The sequence below is a fragment of the Ranitomeya variabilis genome, chromosome 4 (genome assembly GCF_051348905.1).
Source record: "Ranitomeya variabilis isolate aRanVar5 chromosome 4, aRanVar5.hap1, whole genome shotgun sequence".
NCBI classification, from domain to species: Eukaryota; Metazoa; Chordata; class Amphibia; order Anura; family Dendrobatidae; genus Ranitomeya; species Ranitomeya variabilis.
In genome coordinates, this window is record NC_135235.1 from 559,530,365 (window position 1) to 559,555,697 (window position 25,333).

At 44.1% G+C, this 25,333-nt stretch overlaps 1 protein-coding gene across 2 annotated transcripts in view; it reads left to right on the plus strand.

Annotated features, from left to right (window-relative positions):
* Nucleotides 1-25,333, plus strand: part of CDC27 (cell division cycle 27) — a 59,303-nt gene that overhangs the window by 30,535 nt on the left and 3,435 nt on the right. Inside the window, exons 12-18 of one of the 2 annotated variants that reach the window (XM_077252713.1) lie at nucleotides 3,375-3,547; nucleotides 4,531-4,683; nucleotides 4,994-5,202; nucleotides 5,310-5,427; nucleotides 5,527-5,655; nucleotides 5,788-5,862; nucleotides 7,280-7,460. In XM_077252713.1, the coding sequence (XP_077108828.1) occupies nucleotides 3,375-3,547; nucleotides 4,531-4,683; nucleotides 4,994-5,202; nucleotides 5,310-5,427; nucleotides 5,527-5,655; nucleotides 5,788-5,862; nucleotides 7,280-7,460 (1,038 nt within the window). The remainder of the gene's footprint in view (nucleotides 1-3,374; nucleotides 3,548-4,530; nucleotides 4,684-4,993; nucleotides 5,203-5,309; nucleotides 5,428-5,526; nucleotides 5,656-5,787; nucleotides 5,863-7,279; nucleotides 7,461-25,333) is intronic. The other variant, XM_077252714.1, reaches the window with a different exon arrangement.

Here is a 25,333-nt window from a genome sequence, read left to right on the forward strand (position 1 = left end):
AGTGACCTGAGCAAGCTCCTAATTGCAGCTGTGTAATTGGGGGGGAAAACAAAAAAAAAACCACAACCGGTCCAGTAACAGATTTTTTTTATATATAAATAAATAAAATATATACAGTGGGGCAAATAAGTGTTTAGTCAGTCAGCAATAGTGCAAGTTCCACCACTTAAAAAGATGAGAGGCGTCTGTAATTTACATCATAGGTAGACCTCAACTATGGGAGACAAAACTGAGAAAAAAAAAATCCAGAAAATCACATTGTCTGTTTTTTTTATCATTTTATTTGCATATTATGGTGGAAAATAAGTATTTGGTCAGAAACAAAATTTCATCTCAATACTTTGTAATATATCCTTTGTTGGCAATGACAGAGGTCAAACGTTTTCTGTAAGTCTTCACAAGGTTGCCACACACTGTTGTTGGTATGTTGGCCCATTCCTCCATGCAGATCTCCTCTAGAGCAGTGATGTTTTTGGCTTTTCGCTTGGCAACACGGACTTTCAACTCCCGCCAAAGGTTTTCTATAGGGTTGAGATCTGGAGACTGGCTAGGCCACTCCAGGACCTTGAAATGCTTCTTACGAAGCCACTCCTTCGTTGCCCTGGCGGTGTGCTTTGGATCATTGTCATGTTGAAAGACCCAGCCACGTTTCATCTTCAATGCCCTTGCTGATGGAAGGAGGTTTGCACTCAAAATCTCACGATACATGGCCCCATTCATTCTTTCATGTACCCGGATCAGTCGTCCTGGCCCCTTTGCAGAGAAACAGCCCCAAAGCATGATGTTTCCACCACCATGCTTTACAGTAGGTATGGTGTTTGATGGATGCAACTCAGTATTCTTTTTCCTCCAAACACGACAAGTTGTGTTTCTACCAAACAGTTCCAGTTTGGTTTCATCAGACCATAGGACATTCTCCCAAAACTCCTCTGGATCATCCAAATGCTCTCTAGCAAACTTCAGACGGGCCCGGACATGTACTGGCTTAAGCAGTGGGACACGTCTGGCACTGCAGGATCTGAGTCCATGGTGGCGTAGTGTTACTTATGGTAGGCCTTGTTACATTGGTCCCAGCTCTCTGCAGTTCATTCACTAGGTCCCCCCGCGTGGTTCTGGGATTTTTGCTCACCGTTCTTGTGATCATTCTGACCCCACGGGGTGGGATTTTGCGTGGAGCCCCAGATCGAGGGAGATTATCAGTGGTCTTGAATGTCTTCCATTTTCTAATTATTGCTCCCACTGTTGATTTCTTCACTCCAAGCTGGTTGGCTATTGCAGATTCAGTCTTCCCAGCCTGGTGCAGGGCTACAATTTTGTTTCTGGTGTCCTTTGACAGCTCTTTGGTCTTCACCATAGTGGAGTTTGGAGTCAGACTGTTTGAGGGTGTGCACAGGTGTCTTTTTATACTGATAACAAGTTTAAACAGGTGCCATTACTACAGGTAATGAGTGGAGGAAAGAGGAGACTCTTAGGCTACGTTCACATTAGCGGCGGGCGCCGCAGCGTCGCCGCATGCGTCATGCGCCCCTATATTTAACATGGGGGCGCATGGACATGCGTCGCACTTGCGTTTTGCGCCGCATGCGTCGCTGCGGCGCCCGCGTCCGGGCGCAGAGGACGCAGCAAGTTGCATTTTTGCTGCGTCCAAATTCAATTAAAAAAAGGACGCATGCGGCGCAAAACGCAGCGTTGTGCATGTGTTTTGCTGCGTTTTTGTTTGCGTTGTGCGCTGCGGCGCCGACGCTGCGGCGCACAACGCAAATGTGAACGTAGCCTTAAAGAAGAAGTTACAGGTCTGTGAGAGCCAGAAATCTTGATTGTTTGTTTCTAACCAAATACTTATTTTCCACCATAATATGCAAATAAAATGATAAAAAAACAGACAATGTGATTTTCTGGATTTTTTTTTTTTATCAGTTTGTCTCCCATAGTTGAGGTCTACCCATGATGTAAATTACAGACGCCTCTCATCTTTTTAAGTGGTGGAACTTGCACTATTGCTGACTGACTAAATACTTTTTTGCCCCACTGTGTGTATATATATATATATATATATATATATATGTATATATATATATATATGTGTATATGTATGTGTATGTGTGTGTATATATATATATATATATATATATATATATATATATATATATATATATATATATATATATATATATATATATATATATATATATATATATATATATATATATATATATACATATATATATACTTATTGTTGCTTTTTTTTTTTTTTTTTTTTGCTTGCAAAGTGCCTAGTTGTTGTTTTTTTTTAGCCACTATAAGAGAAAAGCAGAAAAACATACAAGTTTGGTATTGCTATAATCACCCGCTGCCTTGGGGTCATACTTGATTCCGAGCTTTCATTTACCCCCCACATCCGATCACTGGCTCGCTCTTTTTTTCTGCATCTCAAAAACATTTCTAGAATTCGCCCTTTTCTTACTTTCGACTCTGCAAAAACTCTTACTGTTTCACTCATTCATTCTCGTCTGGACTATTGTAACTCTATAAAAATCATCCTCCCTCTTACCAAACTCTCCCCTCTCCAGTCTGTCCTGAATGCAGCTGCCAGGATCATATTCCTCACCAACCGTTACACCGATGCCTCTACCTTGTGCCAGTCATTACACTGGTTACCCATCCACTCCAGAATCCAGTACAAAACTATTACCCTCATCCACAAAGCTCTCCATGGCTCAGCACCACCCTAAATCTCCTCCCTGGTCCCAGTCTACCACCCTATCCGTGCTCTCCGTTCTGCTAATGATCAAAGGTTAACATCCTCAATAATCAGAACCTCCCACTCCCGTCTCCAAGACTTATTATTATTAATCATACTGACCCGAAGAGCAATTTTTACCATATAATGAATGCATTAATAATAGAACCCTCCCCCAAAAAAATTATTGAAAGTGCATCGCACCTGGTGACCGATTCCCTTTAAATGGAGCAGCCGCCTCACATATTTAAGGCTGCCCATTTCGTTGCTGCATACAGCTTGGCTATCTTCATCAGTCTCATAGACAATGAATAAAAGGGCTGTATACATGTGGAACTGCTGCCCCATTTAACATTGTAAGAAAAGACCCCCATTCTTGTGATTTGGTGGGTTCTCAAAGATCAGACAATTGGCACCCATCTTTTGGTTAGTAGGTGATAAATTTTAATTGAGGCATGTAATTTTAAGTTGGGGGATACTAACTGGTACAGTGCACAGCAGCACTTAGTATGCATTGAGGGGGTAAACCTGGAACGTATATTTTTAGGATGCACGGGCCATTTTAATATCCGCAGATGGTAAATCCTATTTTGTTTCTAAATCTTGCGTTCTAAATCTATTTTTGTTTTCTTAGAAGGTTTAATGAGCCTCCTGAGGGACATGGGGAAAGGCTATGTAGCTCTGTGCTCCTATAATTGCAAAGAAGCGATCAACATCCTGAGCCACCTCCCTTCCCATCACTACAACACAGGATGGGTACTGTGCCAGATTGGCAGAGCCTATTTTGAGTTGGCAGAATATTTGCAGGTAAGAGATGAGGTTCCTGAGCGGCCAAAATAAGGCTGTTTGCCCTGAGGACTGTGATTGCCCATGTAAGGGATAACTAGCACGCGTTCCTTCTGTACCGTACAAGAGATTCACTGACATGTTAAGCTAGCAGAACATATGAGAGGACTATCTGCTGAAAACCTGTTTCCCCAACATCTCTGTAATAACTTTCCTCGTTGAGTGTCCATGTGTTTTCAGTGGGCACAGGAGAAAGTGGGCTGCCAGACTCTTCTGTAAGCGACTTATTCCCCCTAAAAGCAAAGGGATCAAGTGTTGAAAACTGCAAGATCAAAAACTCTCTAAACTTTATCAGTGGAGAATCGTGAAGCACCATACATATCAAATGGTTGACCAGCTCTGCCAAACTGGGGGGAGATGTATGTTATTTAATCCATTACAGGCTTTTTTTTCTAATGAATACATTGGTTGCTCCAGGGAGACAACACTCTTTAAAAAAAAAAAAAATCCCTAATGCCCTCTGTATAAATAGGACACTGCGGCTCATTGGAGTCTCTGCTCTTGCCGATATGGTTAGCGACTATCCAGAGCATGACTTGATGGGTAGCTCTGGGCATGTCCTCTGCTTGTATTATTTGTATAGGAAATCGTGAAGTTACTAGCTGAAACTTTTTGTAAAGAGAATACCGGGAGATGGGAATGTTTACGATGTTTTATTTTGTTTGTTTCTTGCTTATTTATCCTTACTTGGGGCAGTGGAGGAGCCATAAAAGCAGCATTTCTTCAGATGTTTTATTGTTAATGTGCACAATGTAAAAAGCACTTGAATACTTCAATAATCTCAGAATACATGCAAAACGTTCTTCTAGCCAATTATGAGCGGAATTAGTATGTAATTGGTCAGTGACCCCTCTACAGAAAATTCTAGGCTCTTAAATGTTGTAGTTTTTTTATTTGGATTTATGTTATCGAGTAATTAAGTGCTGATATTCCCGTTTGTGCAGGCAGAGCGTGTGTTCTCCGAGGTGCGCAGGATTGAAAATTATCGTGTGGAAGGCATGGAAATCTACTCTACCACCCTGTGGCACTTACAAAAAGATGTGGCGCTGTCTGTACTTTCCAAGGACCTCACAGATATGGATAAGAATTCACCAGAGGTAGAGGTTGGGAATTTACAGAATGCATGTTCCACTGAGATCAGTCAGGAATCCGATTTTGATGCTCCAGCTTTCTCCGGTACAATTAAAGCCCATAAGATCCACAGTAGAGCGTCAAATGGCGGTTGCAACATGGAGGAGTACCATGTGTACCGCGCTCTCCATTCTAATCAGTTCTATGGGACTCCTGCCTTTTGGACTTTTATGGCTGTGCTATAAATGTGATTTTCCATAATGCCATCAGTTAGGTATTAATAATGTACACCTACTGTATTTGTATTCCCAGAATTTCTAATGTTTCTCATTTCAGGCTTGGTGTGCTGCCGGAAACTGTTTCAGTCTGCAAAGGGAGCATGATATTGCCATTAAGTTTTTCCAGCGAGCAATTCAAGTGGATCCGGGCTACGCATATGCCTTCACGCTACTGGGCCATGAATTTGTGCTGACAGAAGAGTTGGACAAAGCGCTCGCTTGTTTTAGAAATGCTATCCGTGTCAACCCCAGACACTACAATGCATGGTGAGATTCGTGGTATTCAGTTTGGCTGCACTTTCATGTCAATGGTCGTGTACCACCATGGCCATATAGCTGGCTGCTGGTTTACAAACCATGTCTTTCTGCCTCAGGTATGGTCTTGGAATGATTTACTACAAGCAAGAGAAGTTTAGCTTGGCAGAGATGCATTTTCAGAAAGCACTAGATATCAACCCACAAAGTTCAGTATTGCTGTGCCATATAGGAGTGGTAAGTGGGCACTGATGGACCATCTGTTTAAGCACACTAGGATAAGAATGAATGTTCAGTTGGGTCTTCACATGTACTGTATTGTGTATTTTGGTATAGGTGCAGCATGCGCTCAAAAAATCAGATAAGGCTTTGGATACTCTCAACAAAGCAATTTCTATAGATCCCAAAAATCCACTATGCAAATTCCACCGAGCCTCCATTTTGTTTGCCAATGAGAAATATAAGGTATGATATTGCGGTATCTTCGGGTCTATATACTATGAGTTAATTGTTTTTGTGGGGTATTCTTTGGTGGGTGCGGGGTAAGGTTTACTTACTGTTATTATTTCTAATTTTTTTTTTTATTATGTATATTAGTCTGCATTGCAAGAGTTGGAGGAGTTAAAACAGATTGTCCCCAAGGAATCCTTAGTTTACTTTTTAATAGGAAAGGTAAGAGTCAAGTGTACCATAACAATGACTGCAGCCACCTATAGCTGATTTTCTTCCTGAGATGTTGTCTGAATGGTCTTTGCGCTACCTGGTAGTGCTGAATTTAAAGTGTAGAGGGGTGCTGAAATGGGACGAGATTAATTTTAAAGGGTAAGGCCCCTTTCACACATCAGTTTTTTGCCATCAGTCACAATCCGTCGAATTTTGGAAAAAAAAAAAACCGGATCCAGCAACTAATGCCGCAGGATCAGTTTTTTCCTCTTAGACTTGTATTAGCGATGGATGGCCTCACGTTACATATTTCGTTCGCTGGGTCTGACGAAAATTTTGTCCGACGGCCGGAGACAACGGACAAAGTAACTTTTTTTGTGTACGTCGAAAAAACGGACAGCAACGGATCAGTCGTTTGCTAGAATGGAAGCCTATGGGTGCCGGATCCGTCAAATGACAGTACCGGCAAAGGATTCCATTTTTTTTTTTTTTTTTTTTTACTGAGCATGCTCCGATCCAATTAGCCAGATCCGCTAGTCGGATCCGTCCAAAAAATGGATCCGTCGCATCAGTTTTTCACAATCTGCGAATGATCCGACGGATTATGACTGACGGCAAAAAATTGATGTGTGAAAGGGGCCTTAGCCTCATCTTGTTAAATGAGTAAGGCTACGTTCACATTTGCGTTGTGCGCCGCAGCGTCGGCGCCGCAACGCACAACGCAAACAAAAACGCAGCAAAACGCATGCACAACGCTGCGTTTTGCGCCGCATGCGTCCTTTTTTTCATTGATTTTGGACGCAGCAAAAATGCAACTTGCTGCGTCCTCTGCGCCTGGACGCGGGCGCCGCAGGGACGCATGCGGCGCAAAACGCAAGTGCGACGCATGTGGCGCAGACCGCAAATGTGAACGTAGCCTAAGATTGCTAAGTGTTTGTAAAAATAATCAATTTTGCAGTTTACAGTTCAATGAGTTATAACCCTTTTCAATAACAGAGGGATTTTCAATTCTATATGCTGGTCATGTAGGTTGCTGGCTACCTCTGTTGTCCATTAAAGGTGGATGCTTTCCTAAGCCGGGATTGTGCACTTTCTTGCTTTTCTCTATAGAGCTTGGAAGTGCTGCTCTGAATCTGGCAGGATTGCTGGGTCTGGCCAATTTTGATGCCTCTGTGCTTTTCTGCAGACACAAAGCTGCCTCCTCTTGCAACATGGCAGACCTCAGTGTGGACCAGTGGCAGAAACTTGCCGCGATCTGGACTGTCTGTCATTAGGAATTCACCTAGCAGGCTTCTGGGAGGTTATTCTGGAAGATCTTCTGTTTTCAGGGAGTCCACACTAGAGATTAAGATTTTGTCACAAAATACAAGAGTTTTCACATTCATTTACGTGCTCATGCAGCTTTCCTCTTTCTCTTCCTCCACAGGTGTATAAGAAGCTTGGTCAAACACACTTAGCCCTCATGAACTTTTCATGGGCCATGGACTTGGATCCCAAAGGGGCCAATAACCAGATCAAAGAGGCCATAGACAAGCGTTACCTGCCAGACGATGAGGAGGCCGTTACACAAGAGGAACAAATCAGTGAGTGCTATCCATATGAAACAGGTAATGCTGTGTTAATAGCAGAAGTGCTGTGGATTCTCCATCTGGATGTGCAGGCGGAAAATCCACAGGGGAATACAGTAGCGGTAAACTGGAAGATATCTGGTCAGATCTCATCTACACGCTATGGAAATTGACCTGCACCATGGACTTTACATCCAAATAACGTAACTTTACACAGTGACTTGCGAAACTATTATTCCCTCCTCCCCCTTGTCATTTTTCATGGTTTGCTACCTAACAACTTGGAATTTCACTGGGTGTTTTTTTTTTTGAGGGATTGCATCAGTTTATGTAAAGAACATGCCTACAATCTTTTGATTGTGAAGAAAATAACAAACTTCAGTGTGCATCAGGGCAGTGGAGTCGGTAAGCCAAACCTCCGACTCCTCAATTTCCCTGACTCCAGCCTTCAAATCCACAGCCTTGGCTCACTGCTGAGCATTTACATAAAAGGCAGCTCAGATTCATCACAACCAAAATCCTAGATCCTTAGATCAGGAATACACTGTGTTCCAAATTATTATGCAAATTGGATTTACGTGTCATAAAGATTTAATTTGTTTTGCTTTTCAAATAAACTCATGGATGGTATTGTGTCTCAGGGCTCAATGGATCACTGAAATCAATCTTAAACACGTGATAATTAGTTTTCCAGGTGATTCTAATTATAGGAAAGCTACTTAAAAATGATGTTCCACATTATTACGCAGGCTACGGTTTTCAAGTAACATCGGAAAAAAAAAAAGGATCTCTCTGCTGCCGAAAAACATCAAGTAGTGCAATGCCTTGGTCAAGGGATGAAACATTAGATATTTCCCAAAAAACGTAAGCGTTATCTTTGTACTCTTAAGAGATTTGTGGCTGATTCTGAGCACAGACGTGTTCGTGCTGATAAAGGCATAATGAGGAAGGCTTCTGCCAGGCAAGTTCATCAGAATAAGAGAGCAGCTGCTAAAAAGCCATTACAAACCAGCAAACAGATAGTTGAAGCTGCTGGTTCCTCTGGAGTCCCTCCAACCTCAAGGTGTAGGATCCTTCAAAGGCTTGCTTTTGTTCATAAGCCTACTATTTGGCCACCCCTAAACAGTGTTCACAAGCAGAAACGATTGCAGTGGGCCCAGACATACATAAAGACTAATTTTCAAACAGTCTTGTTTACTGATGAGTGTTGCGCAACCTTGGATGGTCCAGATGGATTGAATAGTGGATGGTTGGTGGATGGCCACCATGTCCCAACCAGGCTGCTACTTAAGCAAGGAGGTGGAGGAGTCATCTTTTGCGCCAGAATGATGGGGAAACAGCTGGTAGGGCCTTTTAAGGTTCTTGAAGGTGTGAAAATGGCCTCTGCAAAGTATATAGAGTTTCTGACAACTATCTTCCACGGTATAAAAAGCAGAAACGTGCATTCAGGAGCAAAATCATCTTCATGCATGACAATGCACCATCTCATCCTGCAAAGAATACCTCTGAGTCATTGCCTGCTATGGGCATAAGAGAGAGAAACTCATGGTGTGGCCACTATCTTCCCCTGACCTCAACCCTATAGAGAACCTTTGGATTATCATCAAGCAAAAGATCTATGAGGGTGGGAGGCAGTTCACATCAAAACAGCAGCTCTGGGAGGCTATTCTGACTTCACACAAAAAAATACAAGCAGAAATTCTCCAAAAACTCACAAGTTCAATGGATGCAGAATTGTGAAGGGGATATCAAAGAAGGGTTCCTATGTTAACATGTAACTTGGCCTGCTGGGATGTTTTGGAGTTAAATAGCTTTTTGTTCGGTGAATGTGACCTCCTAATGCTGCAGATTCAACAAATGAGCATTTTCAGTTCTTTAAAACATATCAAATGTTTAGAAATTCTACTGTGCCTAATAAATTGGAACAGTGCATTTTGAGTTTTTATTCATTTTGGAGATTATACTGTTATCATTGGGAGGTTTCTTAAATAAATTTTGATGTATTCTCTAACAGGTGATGACTTTTATTAGACTGACTGTCATTTAAACCGACCATTTAGGAAAATCAGTGAAAAATATCATTTGCATAATAATTTGGAACATGGTGTAGAACAGACATTTAAAGGACATTTCATAACTGTGGTGAACAGCAATCTTCAAGTTTGACCACATATTCTCAATTGGGTTAAGGTCTGGACTTTGACTAGGCCACTCCAAAACATTTTCACATTTCCCCTGAAATAACGTGTGCAGTGTGCTTTGGGTCATTGTCTTGTTAGAAGGAGAACCTCCGTCCCAGTCTCAAATCACATATAGACTGATATGGGTTTTGCTGAAGAATATCCCTGTATTTCACACCATCTATCTTCCCCTCAACTTGCACAATTTTCTTTATTCCTGCTGCCAAAAAACATCCCCAAAGTATGATGCTGCCAGCATGTTTCACTGTGAGGATGATGTTTTTGGAGTGATAAGCTGTGTTGGTTTGGCACCAGACATAGCGTTTACCATAGTTGCCAAAAAGTTACATTTTGTTCTCCTCTGACCACACCTTCCCCCATAAATTTGGGGAGTCTCCCACATGTCTTTTGGCAAACTCAAAACAAGCCCTACAATTTTTGTGTGTAAAGGCTTTTTTCTGCCCACTCTTCCTTAAAGGCTACCTTTTATAGAGTGTGCAGCTTATTGTGGTCGTATGGACAGATACTCCAGTCTCTGCTTGGGAACTCTGCAGCTCCTACAGGGTTACCTTTTGGTCTCTGTGCTGCCTCTCTAACTTATGCCCTCCTTGCCCGGGCTGAGAGTTTTGGTGGGCGGCCCTCTCTTGGCAGGTTTGTTATGGTACCAGGTTCTTTCCATTTGATGATAATGGATTTGATGGTGCTCAGGGGTATCATCAGAGATTAGGATGGTTTTTTTTGTGTGTTTTTTTGTGTTTTTTTTTTTTTTTTGTTTGTTTGTTTGTTTTGGTTTTTTAAATAGCCCAACCCTGACTTGTACTTCTTTCCCCTTAACTGCCCACGTTTTAATGCATATCGGGAATAAGATTCAGCCATCCCCCAGCGTTGGAAAAATCCAAGGTTTCAGCCAGGGGTAGCTGAGACTCTAGAGAACACGATCTGGGACGGTTTTTCTGATCCTCAATCACGTGATCACCGTTTACGAATGAATAATGGTGATCACGTACAAACAAAAGTATGCCAGCTATTAAAAAACATTTCTCTGTCTTATGACATAATACATGTCAGAAGAGAGACAATTGATGTCCCCCAGCCACCCCAGGTCCTTCCAACTCCGTTCCCTGGCCCTCCTCTTTCTGGGAATAAAAAAAAAAAGGCAGGTGCATGTGCAGAGGGCCTGCAGAGATCTGGCCACCGGCAACAGCAGGGATTTGTCTAGTCCCCCTCCCTGACAGCACCATAGGAGGATACTTCCCGCCCTAATAGGGACAGGAAACACAGAAGTCAAACAGCCCCACCCCACATGAGGCATGAGGAGGTCCTCCTGCTGCGCTCTGTGGCCGGCAACAGACGCTGTTATTTCTTACCCGTTAAAGCCGGGCAGCTGAGGACGATCGCTCCGGCCTTCCCCTACTGTAAGCTGCTCCTATCTCCAATAGACACATGACTCTTCCGCCCTCCCTGCGCCTCTGGGTAAAGCAGGGCGGCATGAGCCGGGGGCAATCATGAGCTCGCAGTTTCTCCTCCTTCTCTCTTCCTCCTCGTGCTGTGCCTGTGGGCGGTGACCAGATGTGGCGTCGCTGGCATTTGACATTACTTCCTGTTGCGTTCCACAGTGAAACGCACCACCAAATTAGCTTGCCGTAGGGGATCCTGGTTGTTTCTTGCAGACTCTGCCTGTGCATTGCCGGGGCATACATTTTGGTGCGTTCCAGGGTGGATCGCACCAGTGATTACATGGGAATGCCTACAGCTGCTGGCATTCACCGAGACCGGAGAGGGGATCATCCTATTAGGAAGTCGCACTGGGATCTCGACTCCTACATAAGGAAGCCTAGATTGAAGACACCACAAGGTAGGACCTTTGCTATGATGGAGCGTGGTTGTTCTTCTTACTCTGCATCTGCAGAACCCAGTGCTACCCTGAACCCAGTAAGTACCTGTCTTTGGCGTCTCTTTATTTTTGGAGCAGGAATTCCCCATAGGGATTTATACTTATTGATTCCTTCTCGCCTCTTTTTTTTTTTTTCTAGTTAGAGAGACAAGGAGCCTGCTCCAAAAAGTAAAAACAAGCAAAGGTCCCATAAATGTTCCACCTGTCTCAAAACACTACCTTCTTCCCACAAGAAACACCTGTGTCAGAATTTCGCATACAAAATTGTTAAAGCGGAACAGCACTCTTTAAGGAAGAGTCAAGGGGAATGGTCCGCCAGGAGGTCCAGTCATTCGTAGCCTCTTTTTCCCAGTCCTTTTCAGTAACACTTTCAGGGGCTAAAAAAAGGAAAATATCTCGGACTCTTAGGGAGGTCTGGGATCCTTCTCTAATGAGTGGTGGGATGAAGGCAAATCCGGTTTAGGGGCTGAGCAGTTCCAAAACAGTAAGAAATATTACTTTTCGTAAGAAGTTATGGAGGAACTTCTCATGGCGGTGAGAACCACTATGAATGTGGAGCAGGAAGAAACTACGTACCAAAAGCGGATTTCTCCTTTGCCTCATTGGGGGACACAGACCGTGGGTGTATGCTGTTGACACTAAGTGATACAAAGGAAGTTAGCTCCTCCCCTGCAGTATACACCCTCCTGCTGGCTCTCAGCTAACCAGTTCTTGCTTAGTGTCCGTAGGAGGCACATGGACGGGTCTGCTATTCAAACCCAAAATGCTTTATTTTATTTTTACCTTTTTACATTTTTGATTTTATTTTTTTCCACGGACGAATGGGGCGACGGATCCTTTCAAGGTTCCGATCTCCCCGAACCATCAACAGGCGAGCATGGAGAGTGTCGCCTCTCTGTATCCTCTCCTGCGACGTGGGATGCCACGCCTGGGCTGATTCTTAGGGGTGACGGGCCCCTTCAAGGCCACCGATCACCCCGCACCATCAACAGACGAGCACACGGATTGTCGCCTCCATGTATCCTCTTCTGCATCCAGACCTAACTCCAGACAACCTGTCCTATCCACCCAGAGACCTGAACTCTGTGGATGTACAGAGGCACTCTTTTTGGCGTCCGAGCACCCCCCTCTGCATCACCACTATTTAGCAGATGATGCAAGAAGGCAGATGATGCAAGAAGGCGGATGATCCTTCTCCACTTCACTGTTAAGAGGATGGTGGATCGAGGGTTCCTAATTTTTAACTCTGCACCATCAAAAGAGAGCGGTGATGGCAAGAGTCTATGACCTGCTGGATGAAGCCGCGCATTCTGCCACTTGGCAGATTAACCGGGTAGAATCTCCTGTGGTATACCTACCAGTATCCCTGCCCGATGTATCATCAATTAAAAATACCACGGACTGTCAGATAGTTACTTCAACAGAAAAAGGTGGAGTTTCTGGCATCCATCAACATTCAGGATGCTTACCCTCACAATCCTAATTTTCCCCTCTTCAAAAATTCCTTCGCTTTTCCATTCGTGAACAGCATTTTCAAGTCACGACCTTGTCCTTCGGCCTTGCTACCACACCCAGAGTGTTCGCAAGGGTCATCGCGGCTGTCATGTTCCTCTTGCACCGTAGAGGCGTGGTCGTCCTTCCTTGTTTGGTCGACTGTCTAGCCGCTTTTCCAGGACTACGCTGAGTCGTCTATATCACTTGTGATACAACTCTCACCTGGGCTGGCAGCTAAACTTAGACAAGTTCTCCTCATTTCCAGCCCAGCAGATATCTTTTTTTGAGGATGATCCTGCACACTTCCAAAAGGATGGTAATTCTCCCTCGAGACAAGGTTATGGCACTTCAACAGAGAGCTCGCGCACTTGATCATTCATCCCCTCATTTCATTCGATTTGCTAGGAGGGTTCTGAGGAAAAATGGTGATGACAATGGAAGCAGTTTCCTTCACTCCACTCGTTTTCAGCATGTCAAACATTCTTTCAGACGGTAGTCTCTGAGCTCCATATTCATCCAGGGCCTTTCTCCCGATTCAATGGTTATTAGTAACTACCAATGCCAGTCTTCTCCCGATCATTGCTCTGGAGATCTGAACGGTAGTCCTACAGCAGGTCCACTGCCTTCTGACGGGTCACCCCATCCGAATTCAATTGGATAATGACACGGTTGTGCCATACGTCAATCATCTAGCAGGTACCCACGGTCAGGCACCATGGCCATGTGAGAATACCTCACATTCTCTGATGGGCCGAGATCTATCATTCGGTGATCTCGGCAGTACATATCCCAGGAGTAGAACTCTGGGTGGCAAACATATCCAGCCGTCAGGGTTCCGCCTCAAGTGAGTGGGAACTTCACCCGGAAGTCTTCAATCAGATCTGCCTTCACTGGAGCTCTCCAGTTGTAGATCGGATGGCATCCAGACTGAGCGCCAATGTACTTGAGTTCGTGGTTCGGCCTCGAGATCCAAGAGCCATTGCACTGCATGCTTTGGTTCTTCCGTGGTACCAGTTTCCATTACTCCCCTTCCACTACTTCCGAAAGCCTTTCGGAAGCAGAAGTGCCCCCAGTGATCCTCGGAGATCCACACTGACCACATCAGTTTTTTGTTTGCGGAGCTAGTACCTTTCCGCCTTATTGCAACAAAACTGCAAGTAGGGACTTCCTCGCAGGGAGTTTTCACATGTGGTTCTTCCCTACCTTAATGGTCCTAGGAGTCTTACAGTAGACTCCTTTTTATCAGGACAGACTTTACTAGCAGGGAAGGTCACCCTTTTTTTTCTATGCGATATCCTCATCCTGACGAGTCTTCGGAGCTAGCTGCTCTGTTCTTTCAGACTTTTTTCCCTTGTTACCTTCAAGGCAAGGTTATCCTCAGGCCATCCCTGTCCCTTGTTACCAAGGTGGTATTGTATTACTACTGTTATGAGGGCATCGTTCTTCCCTCATCTCTATCGGCACCAGTCCACAAAATGGAATGAGTTCCCCATATTCTGGACAAAGTGAGTGCTCTGAGAAGGTACGCCTCGAGGACGGCGTCCTTCTGAAGGTTGGACTCTTTATTTGGGCTTCCTGACTGTAAGAGTAAGGCTTCCTGACATTTGCAGGAAGGGTTTAGCCGTTTCATCGGCCATGTTAGCCTGGTGTATTCGTTTCACCATCCAGTCCTTCCATGTTAGATGTCAGCCTATCTCCCTGTCTATCGAGGGTTCTAGGCACCAGGCGTCGGCAAAGCACGCCTGCAAGCTTGCTGATTCGTCCAGTCCGCATGCATTCTTGAAGCACTATAATTCCCACACTTCCACAGATGTGAGTCTGGGCAGGCGGACTCTGCAGGCCGCGGTGGCGCACTTGTAAGTAGCGGTTACACAGGGCCTGATCTGATGTTGTCCCCACCCAGGTACTGCTTTGGGACGTCCCACGGACTGTGTCCCCCAATGAGGCGAAGGAGAAATAGAGATTTTTGTGTACTCACCGTAAAATCCTTTTCTTCAAGCCATTCATTGGGGGATACAGCTCCCACCCTGTTATTAGCTTATGCTTGTTTTATAATTTGACAGGCTATACTCTCATATATAATATGACATGCTATACGCTCATATGTTGTTATTGATCTCCTACTGCTTTTGCACCGAACTGGTTAGCTGAGAGCCAGCAGGAGGGTGTATACTGCAGGGCAGGAGCTAACTTTCTTTGTATCACTTATTGTCAGCCTCCTAGTGGCAGCAGCATACACCCACGGACTGTGTCCCCCAATGAATGGCACGGAGAAAATAATTTTACGGTGAGTACACAAAATCCCTATATTTAAGTTGCAAAAGTACTAAAAAAAAGACGACGTTGCCCTTTGAAGACTTCTCCCAATTACGCGACCCAGATTGGAAGACAGATAGTCTGCTGGAAAACATCGCGGCATTGCTGAACGCGAACGTTGTAGCCACTGCATAGCCAAGTCAATGTTCCGATTGTTAAATCGGCTTGAAGAACACCTCAACATGGGTACCTCAAGAGGAAAAACTATTGTGATCCTTACCTCTCTTACCCTCTCTTACAGAAAGCCACGGGGTTCCTGGCCAACTCCTCCAAATCAGTAAGGATGGCGGCCAGATCATCAGTCTTATGAAACTCATCTAGACGGGCACTATGGCTAAAATTATGCCTTGCTCTATCCCCTTCAAAGCAACAGACTACGCTTCCAGAACCCAGAGAGGCCAAGAAGCGGTCCTTTCATCCCCCAAAAAATCAACCCTCTTCATTTAGGGGGAAAGGGAAAACCAGACACTGGAGCTATCCCAAGGGCGGTAGAGGCAGGAACATCTTGCTCTCCCAGGGACACTAGGGGCAGATCTCCAGTGGCAACTTCTTGCCCTGTATCAATGGGTTCTGCAATCTGTCCAAAACGGGGTAAAGATCGAGTTCTCCAGACCTCCACAAATCATGAGTAACCTCCCTGTCATCTCAGGAATCACAAAGCACCTTAACCCATTTACCCCCCAAGGGTGGTTTGCACATTAATGACCAGGCCAATTTTTACCATTCTGACCACTGTCCCTTTATGAGGTTATAACTCTGGAACGCATCAACGGATCCCGGTGATTCTGACATTGTTTTCTCGTGACATATTGTACTTCATGATAGCGATAACATTTCTTTAATATTACCTGCGTTTATTTGTGAAAAAAAAACGGAAATTTTTAAAACTTCGCAATTTTCCAACTTTGAATTTTTATGCAATTAAATCACAGATATGTCACACAAAATACTTAGTAAGTAACATTTCCCACATGTTTACTTTACATCAGCACAATTTTGGAACCAACATTTCTTTTTGTTAGGGAGTTATAAGGGTTAAAAGTTGACCTACAATTTCTCATTTTTACAACACCATTTTTTTTTTTAGTGACCACATCTCATTTGAAGTCATTTTGAGGGGTCTATATGATAGAAAATAACCAAGTGTGACACCATTCTAAAAACTGCACCCCTCAAGGTGCTCAAAACCACATTCAAGAAGTTTATTAACCCTTTAGGTGTTTCACAGGAATTTTTGGAATGTTTAAGTAAAAATGAACATTTAACTTTTTTTCACAAAAAATTTACTTCAGCTCCAATTTGTTTTATTTTACCAAGGGTAACAGGAGGAAATGGACACCAAAAGTTGTTGTACAATTTGTCCTGAGTACGCCGATACCCCATATGTGGGGGTAAACCACTGTTTGGGCGCATGGGAGAGCTCGGAAGGGAAGGAACGCCGTTTGACTTTTCAATGCAAAATTGACTGGAATTGAGATGGGAAGCCATGTTGCGTTTGGAGAGCCACTGATGTGCCTAAACATTGAAACCCCCCACAAGTGACACCATTTTGGAAAGTAGACCCCCTAAGGAACTCATCTAGATGTGTTGTGAGAGCTTTAAACCCCCAAGTGTTTCACTACAGTTTATAAGGCAGAGCCGTGAAAATAATTTTTTTTTTCCACAAAAATTATTTTTTAGCCCCCAGTTTTGTATTTTTCCAAGGGTAACAGTTGAAATTGGACCCCAAAAGTTGTCCAATTTGTCCTGAGTACGCTGATATCCCATATGTGGGGGGCAACCACCGTTTGAGCGCATGGCAGAGCTCGGAAGGGAAGGAGCGTCATTTGAAATGCAGACTTGGATGGATTGGTCTGCAGGCGTCACATTGCGTTTGCAGAGCCCCTAATGTACCTAAGCAGTAGAAACCCCCACAAGTGACCCCATATTGGAAACTAGACCCCCCCCAAGAACTTATCTAGATGTGTTGTAAGAACTTTGAACCCCCAAGTGTTTCACTACAGTTTATAACGCAGAGCCGTGAAAATAAAAAAAATCCTTTTTTTTTCCACAAAAATTATTTTTTAGCCCCCTAACCCTAATCCCAACCCTATTCCCAATCGTAAATGTAATCCAAACCCTAACTTAAGCCCCAACCGTAGCTGTAGCCTTAACCCTAGCCCCAACCCTAACCCTAGCCCTAACCCTAATGGGAAAATGGAAATAAATACATTTTTTTAATTTTTCCCTAACTAAGGGGGTGATGAAGGGGGGTTTGACTTACTTTTATAGTGGGTTTTTTAGTGGATTTTTATGATTGGCAGCCATCACACACTAAAAGACACTTTTTATTGCAAAAAATATTTTTTGCGTTACCACATTTTGAGAGCTATAATTTTTCCATATTCTGGTCCACAGTGTCATGTGAGGTCTTGTTTTTTGCGGGACGAGTTGACGTTTTATTGGTAACATTTTCGGGCACGTGACATTTTTTGATCGCTTTTTATTCCGATTTTTGTGTGGCAGAATTACCAAAAACTAGCTATTCATGAATTTCTTTTTTTTCTGGGGGGGGAGGGCGTTTATACCGTTCCGCGTTTGGTAAAATGGGTAAAGCAGTTTTATTATTCGGGTCAGTACGATTACAGCGATACCGCATTTATATCATTTTTTTTAATGTTTTGGCGCTTTTATATGATAAAAACTATTTTATAGAAAAAATAATTATTTTTCCATCGCTTTATTCTGAGGACTATAACTTTTTAATTTTTTCGCTGATGATGCTGTATGGCAGCTTGTTTTTTGCGGGACAAGATGACATTTTCAGCGGTACCATGGTTATTTATATCCAACTTTTTGATTGCGTGTTATTCCACTTTGGCGGTATGATAATAAAGCGTTGTTTTTTTGCCTTGGTTTTTTTTTTTTTTTTTATTTGAAGGGGTTCACTAGTGGGACAGTTTTATAGGTTGGGTCGTTACGGACCCGGCGATACTAAATATGTGTACTTTTATTGTTTGTTTTTTTTTTTTTTTTTTAAATAAAGAAATGTATTTATGGGAATAATAAAAAATATATATATAATTTTTTTTACACTATAACATTGCCCCAGGGAAGGGCATCATGTTATACTGTAAGATCTCTGATCTGACACTTTGCTGTGCACTGTGTCAGATCAGCGACCTGACGTGCACTCCTGCAGGCTTACCAGCGCTTGCTCTGAGCAGGCGCTGGTAAGCCACCTCCCTGCAGAACCTGGATGCAGCTCCGCGGCCATTTTGGATCCAGGGCCTGCAGGAAGGAGGAGGTAGGAGACCCTCGGAGCAACGCGATCACATCACGTTGCTCCGGGGGTCTCGGGGAAGCACGCAGGGAGCCCCCTCCCTGCGCGATGCTTCCCTATACCGCCGGAACACTGCGATCATGTTTGATCGCAGTGTGCCAGGGGTTAATGTGCTGGGGGTGGTCCGTGACCGCTTCTGGCACATAGTGCCGGATGTCAACTGCGATAGTCAGCTGACACTCGGCCGCGCTCCCCCCGTGAGCGCGGCCAATCGCTATGACGTACTATCCTGTCGGTGGGCATACGGGCCCACCCCACCTCGACGGGATAGTACGTCTAATGTCAGAAAGGGGTTAATGTCCAGGCTCCAAAGGTTACTCTCTGCTGGGGTAGTATCCCCAGTGCCAAAAACAGTTTGCGGAACAGGACATTATTCCCGTGTTCTCCTAATAAAAACAAACGAAAGGAAAACCCAGGATAATAAATCTAAAACCTCTAAATATAGAGTACAGGAGGTTCAAGATGGAGTCATTTAAAAAGCACCATTTCATTTACGGTGGCTCTGGGATGGCAAATACATCACTATCACTAATTCAATGTCCTCCCGTTCGGCATTTCTTCTGCACCCCAGGTGTTCACCAAAATAATGGCGGAAGTGATGGTGTCCATTGGAAACCAAGATATCAGTGTCGTGCCTTACCTCGATGACCTTCTGCTGATAAGCCAATCATAAACAATCCTCTAAGGCAACATACGAGAAGTTCTGTGTCGTCTTATATCCCTGGGATGGCTAATAAACTACCAAAAATCCAATCTGATTCCTTCTACCAAGAGAATGTTCTTAAGAATACTGATGGATTTGTAAGACCAAATGTGTCTGCTGCCGAAGGAGAAACAAATCCTGATCTCCTGAATATCTCTGAGGTTAGCAATTTCAGCCCTAAGTTCCATGACATCCTGCATCCTGGTGGTAGCTTGGGCTCCGTCCCACACAAGAATTTTGCATTCCCACATTCTGTCTTGCTGGGACTGTGCCCCGGGATCCCTAGGCAGAACTACCTGCTTACCAGGCCAAGTAAGGGCCTCCATCAGCTGTGGCTCAACCCCAAAAACCTGAGCAGAGTAGTAGTGTGGGATCAGAATACCCTATCAACCGTCATAACAGACACCAGTGGAAGAGGATGGGGAATCACAATCTCCCATGCCACATTCAAGGGAATATGGTACCAAGAGAAGTCTTCACTCTTCCAACTTCAGGGAGTTGAAGGCAGTAGAAGCGCTGAAAGCTGCTGTGAACTTAATAAAGGGAACCCATCTGAGTATACTCGGACCACAGTGGCTCATCTACAACACCAAGGAAGCACGAGACATGAAAGCCTAACAGCGATTTCAGCAGGATTTTTTTCTTTGGCAGAACGACAAGTGCTCTCCCTATCTGCATTCCATCAAAAAGGGTCTACCAATGCCCGAGCAGACTTCCTCAGCAGGAAAACCATACACCCAGGAGAATGGGGCATTAATGGCAAAAATTTTCGGGTGCTAACAAATGGGGTCTTCCGGAAGTAGACTTGTCTTGCTACTCGTCAAAACACAAAAGCAGGCAAATACTTCTCTCTAGACCTGAACGACACTTGCCTATTTGTGAATGCTTTCTCTCACCGCTGGGTTTTTAAATTATCATACGCCTTCCCTCCGATTTCCTTCCTACCAAAAACATTGCAGAAAATCGGTAGCGTTTCGACAAAATCAATTCTAGTAGCACCTCAATGGCCAAGACGAAGCTGGTTCGGCACTCTAAAAAATAGATGGTCCTGATTTGTCACCCAGATCCTCAAGCCTTACAGCCTGCAGCCTGACTTCTGAATCCATCATCCTAAAAGCTAGAGGTCTCTCGGATAAGGAGGTAAATACCCTTTAGAGAAGTATCAAACCAGTAACCAATTCCATCTATAACTCGATATGGTAAACCTTCATAATTATTTAATTAAAAAAAAACAGTGTAGACCCCTCTAGTCTTGATAACCAGTCTTGCTGAAACTGACAGCTGAGGGTTACAGCCCACAGCTGTCAGTTTTTCTTGGCTAGTTATCTAAAACACAGGCTCAGGCGGTGGTTGATGAATACTCCCATCAACCGCTCCTGCTCTCACTGTTATTAGTGGGAGCAGGTGTAGGCTGTTGGGAGTAATAGTCCCACCAGCCGCCTACTGTCGCTGATATCCGTTGACTAGAACTCTCATCATTCTCCCCTGCTCACGCTCATCGCCGGCAGAGCAGAGAGTGGTCTTCAGCATCCTGCGCCAGGGAACCGCTGCTTCCCTGGCGCCAGTATGTGTGTTACCGAAGACACATGGATGTTGTGCACATGTGCGGGATGTTTTGCTGCCCGAGCTGCCGGTTAAAAGAAAGAAAAAAAAGTCAACGTATTTTGCCCACGGACACACGGAAACACACAGACATGTGCACAGACCCATTCACTTGAATGGGTCTACGTGTGAAAACGGTCACCACATGTAGGTAGCGTACACACTGACCTCTGAAAGAGGCATTGGGTTGTAAAGGGGTTAAATTAGCTCAGTCACAAAGGAGTTAAAGCCTCTGTGGCCTTCCTGTCACTACACATGTGACTTATGAAGGTAATTGCTTGCACCGGAAATTTTAAGGGGCTTCATAGCGAAAGGGGTAAATACATATGCACCTGCCAATTTTTTATTATTTGATCCAATAAATATAATTTGTGCCTATACTTTTCTCATGTCACCAACTAGACTATTTAGTGCTGATGCATCACACATACATCTGAATACAAAAATATTCACAGATTGTAATGTAACAAATTGTGTAAAAAGCCGAGGGGGTGAATACTTTCGCAAGCTATTGTACTTGAATTAACGCCAGATTTGTTGCAGATTTTCCCAGTTAACCACTTCCAAGTCGCATCCAATTTTAGTATTTGCACATTTTTGGTTTTTCTCTTCACTTCTTCAAAAAGCCATATTTCCCCCCCTCTTTTTTTTTTTCCTTTTTTTTTGCATCTGCATAGCCATCTGGGATTTATGGCCATATGGAAACACTTTCCACATTTAAATTTGCAGTATGGTAGTTGCCGTACGGGTGACATCATTTGATTGAATGGGCTTTTGTGAATGTGTGAGTGTGTGTGTGTGTGTATATATATGTATATACTAGATGGTGGCCCGATTCTAATGCATCGGGTATTCTAGAATATGTCCACGTAGTATATTGCCCAGCCACATAGTATGTTGCCCAGTGACGTAGTATATTGCCCAGTTACATTGTATATTGCCCAGTGACGTAGTATACAGCACAGAGCCACGTAGTATATTGCCCAGTGACGTAGTATATTGCCCAGTGACATAGTATACAGCACAGAGCCACGTAGTATATTGCACAGCCCATGTAGTATATTGCCCAGCCACGTAGTATATTGCCCAGCCACATAGTATGTTGCCCAGTGACTTAGTATATTGCCCAGTTACATTGTATATTGCCCAGTGACGTAGTATACAGCACAGAGCCACATAGTATATTGCCCAGTTACATAGTATATTGCCCAGTGACGTAGTATATTGCCCAGTGACGTAGTATACAGCACAGCCACGTAGTATATTGGCCAGTCACGTAGTATATTGCCCAGCTACATAGTATATTGCCCAGCCCACGTATGACACAGGTTAAAAAAATAAAAAATAAACATATACTCACCTTCCGTAGGCGCGTTGTAGCTCTGTCGCCTGTGTGGGGTGCAGGCGGCAGCTTCCGGTCCCAGGGTGTGATGACGTCGCGGTCACGTGACCGTGTCGCGGTCACGTGACCGTGACGTCACGGCAGGTCCTTGTCGCGCAGGACCTGTGATGACGTCGCGGTCACATGACCGTGTAGCGGTCACATGACTGTGACGTCACGACAGGTCCTTTCCACGCAGGCGCGCAGGACTTGTGATGACGTCGCGGTCACATGACCGTGACGTCATGGCAGGTCCTTCTGCCAGACCATCCTTGCCACCTGAACGTTCCGCTTGCATCGCGAGGAGCGGGAAAGGCGGCGTAGGTGAGTATATAATCATTTTTTATTTTTTTAATCATTTTTGACATTAGATGTTTTTACTATTGATGCTGCATAGGCTGCGTCAATAGTAAAAAAAAAAAACTTGGTCACACAGGGTTAATAGCAGCGGTAACTGAGTGCGTTACCCGCGGCATAACGCGGTCTGTTACCGCCGTCATTAACCCTGTGTGAGCGGCGACCGGAGGGGTGTATGCGGGCGCCGGGCAGTGAGTGCGGGGAGTAAGGAGCGGCCGTTTTCTTCCGGACTGTGCGCGTTTCTGATTGGTCGTGGTCGTGGCAAAACGCCCAATCAGCGACTTGGATTCCATGACAGACAGAGGCCGCGACCAATGAATATCCGTGACAGACAGAAAGACGGAAGTGACCCTCAGACAATTATATAGTGTATATATATATATGTATGTATGTATGTGTGTGTATATATATATATATATATATATATATATATATATATATATATATACATACATACATACATACATACATACATACATACATACATACATACATACATACATACATACATACATACATACATACATACATACATACGGGTTGGACAAAATAATGGAAACACCTAACGTTTTGGCATCATAATCTTTGAACATGTGATAAACATGCAAACCGTGACATATGTTAATGTTTTGTACCTGATTATTTGTGATATGTGTATGTAAATTAACTGTTTGTTTAGCATAATTGTAAGAACATTGATGAGAGCCTGATACCAATGGCAGACCTCTCGGATTTACAAAGAGGCCAAATTGTTGGTGCTCGTATGGCAGGCGCTAGTGTAACAGAAAGTGCACTGGCGTGTCAAGAGGTACTGTCTCCAAAGTAATGACTGCGTTTGAAAGAGAAAGAAAAACGTCCGCAGCAAAGCACAGGTCCGGCCGAATGTCAAAGTTGACTGAGAGAGACCGTCGGACTCTAAAGCGAATTGTGAGAGAGGATCGCAAGACCACGGCTCCGAAAATCACTGCTGAGCTCAATGAACACCTACAGAATCCAGTTTCCACGAAAACTGAAACCTCCAGAATTGGTCCCTCGAGCAGTGGAAACGTGATATTCTCATACGAATCATCGTTTACCCTATTTCCGACCTCCGGCCGAGTGTACGTTTGGAGACAGCCGAAAGAAGCATTCCATCCAGACTGCCTTCTCCCAACCGTAAAACATGGTGGAGGTTCTGTGATGATCTGGGGTGCTATTTCGTGCAGATCCGCCTGGCCAATGATATCCCTTCATGGAAGAATTAACAGTCGAGATTGTTTAGGCATTTTGGGCGACCAAGTGCATCCAATGGTTCAAGCACTGTTCCTGGAGGGGAACGCCATGTTTCAGGATGATAATGCACCAATTCATACAGCTAGAATCGTTAAGCATGGCACGAGGAACATTCTAATGAAGTTGAGCATCTCATCTGGCCCCCACAATCCCCAAACCTCAACATTATTGAGCATTTATGGTCGATTTTAGAGATTCAAGTTAGACGTCGATTTCCGCCGCCATCGTCGCTCAAAGAACTGGAGGGTGTTTTAACTGCAGAATGGGCTAAAATTCCTTTGGAAACAATTCACACCTTGTATGAATCCATACCTCGGAGAATTGAGGCTGTAATCGCCGCAAGAGGTGGACCTACACCAGATTAAACTTACTTTGGTTGATGTTTCCATTATTTTGTCCAACCCGTGTGTGTGTGTGTATGTATGTATATATGTATGTATATATATATTTATATATTATATACACACATACGACTTTTATCTCTATTTACTCTAGTCTGAACCTTTGATCAGTAGTTCAATATTTCACTATATAGTGAAATTAAAGGGAACCTGTTTACCCTTAGGTTATTAGGTAGCTAAATTAGCGGTAACTCCTGTGGACCGGTTCCTTTTTTAAATGGCTTGTCCAACCCTGGTGTGATTTGCTAGATATCAGGAAAATGGCTGTTGGGTGACCCGGGCTCCATTCCTGGCCCTAACACTAGGGGCGCCCTAGCTCGCCCTGTTCCCCATGACACTTCAGATGGTGAAGACATCAGGGCTTCTGCCGTTGCCTTCTTTCCTAAGATAGCCCTCCATCTGTTGTCTTCCCCCACCGTGATAAGAGGGGGCGGTGTTGCGCACCGCAGTATACCAACCCGACAAACAGGGCAACAAAGACAAGGGGTAACTGAAAACTCCACACACACAAACCATTGACTTACATATAACAGAGGAATCCACTGGGGTGTGTGGGAAGGGGAAGAAACCAAAATAGGGAAGGATAAGGAATTATCAAGCATACAAACCAAACAGTCGCTTATAACTCCTCCAGCTCTCCTTCTCATACCAACTTCTCTCCTTTTTTTAGCCTTGCAGCAAAAAAGCTAACTCTGACCAGGATTAGTAACAGAGCCCAGATTATTTAGGGAAAAGGAGTGGCTAACTGAGCACAGCTGAGAACAGGGATTTCCAACATGGCCGATTAACCCCTGTTCTGCCGGAAGAAATAAACACATTTAATAAGACAGAGAAGTGCTTCTTCTCAGCGCCGGAGTAGGAGCAACCAGACGCTGCGGTCTCCTGGCTCCGCTCCATCGTTGGTAACCCTGTGACCGGTTTGTTTGTGGTGAATTAAAGAAAATAAATCACAAACTCGTCTATCGGATCAGGGTCTCGATCTGTTCTGTT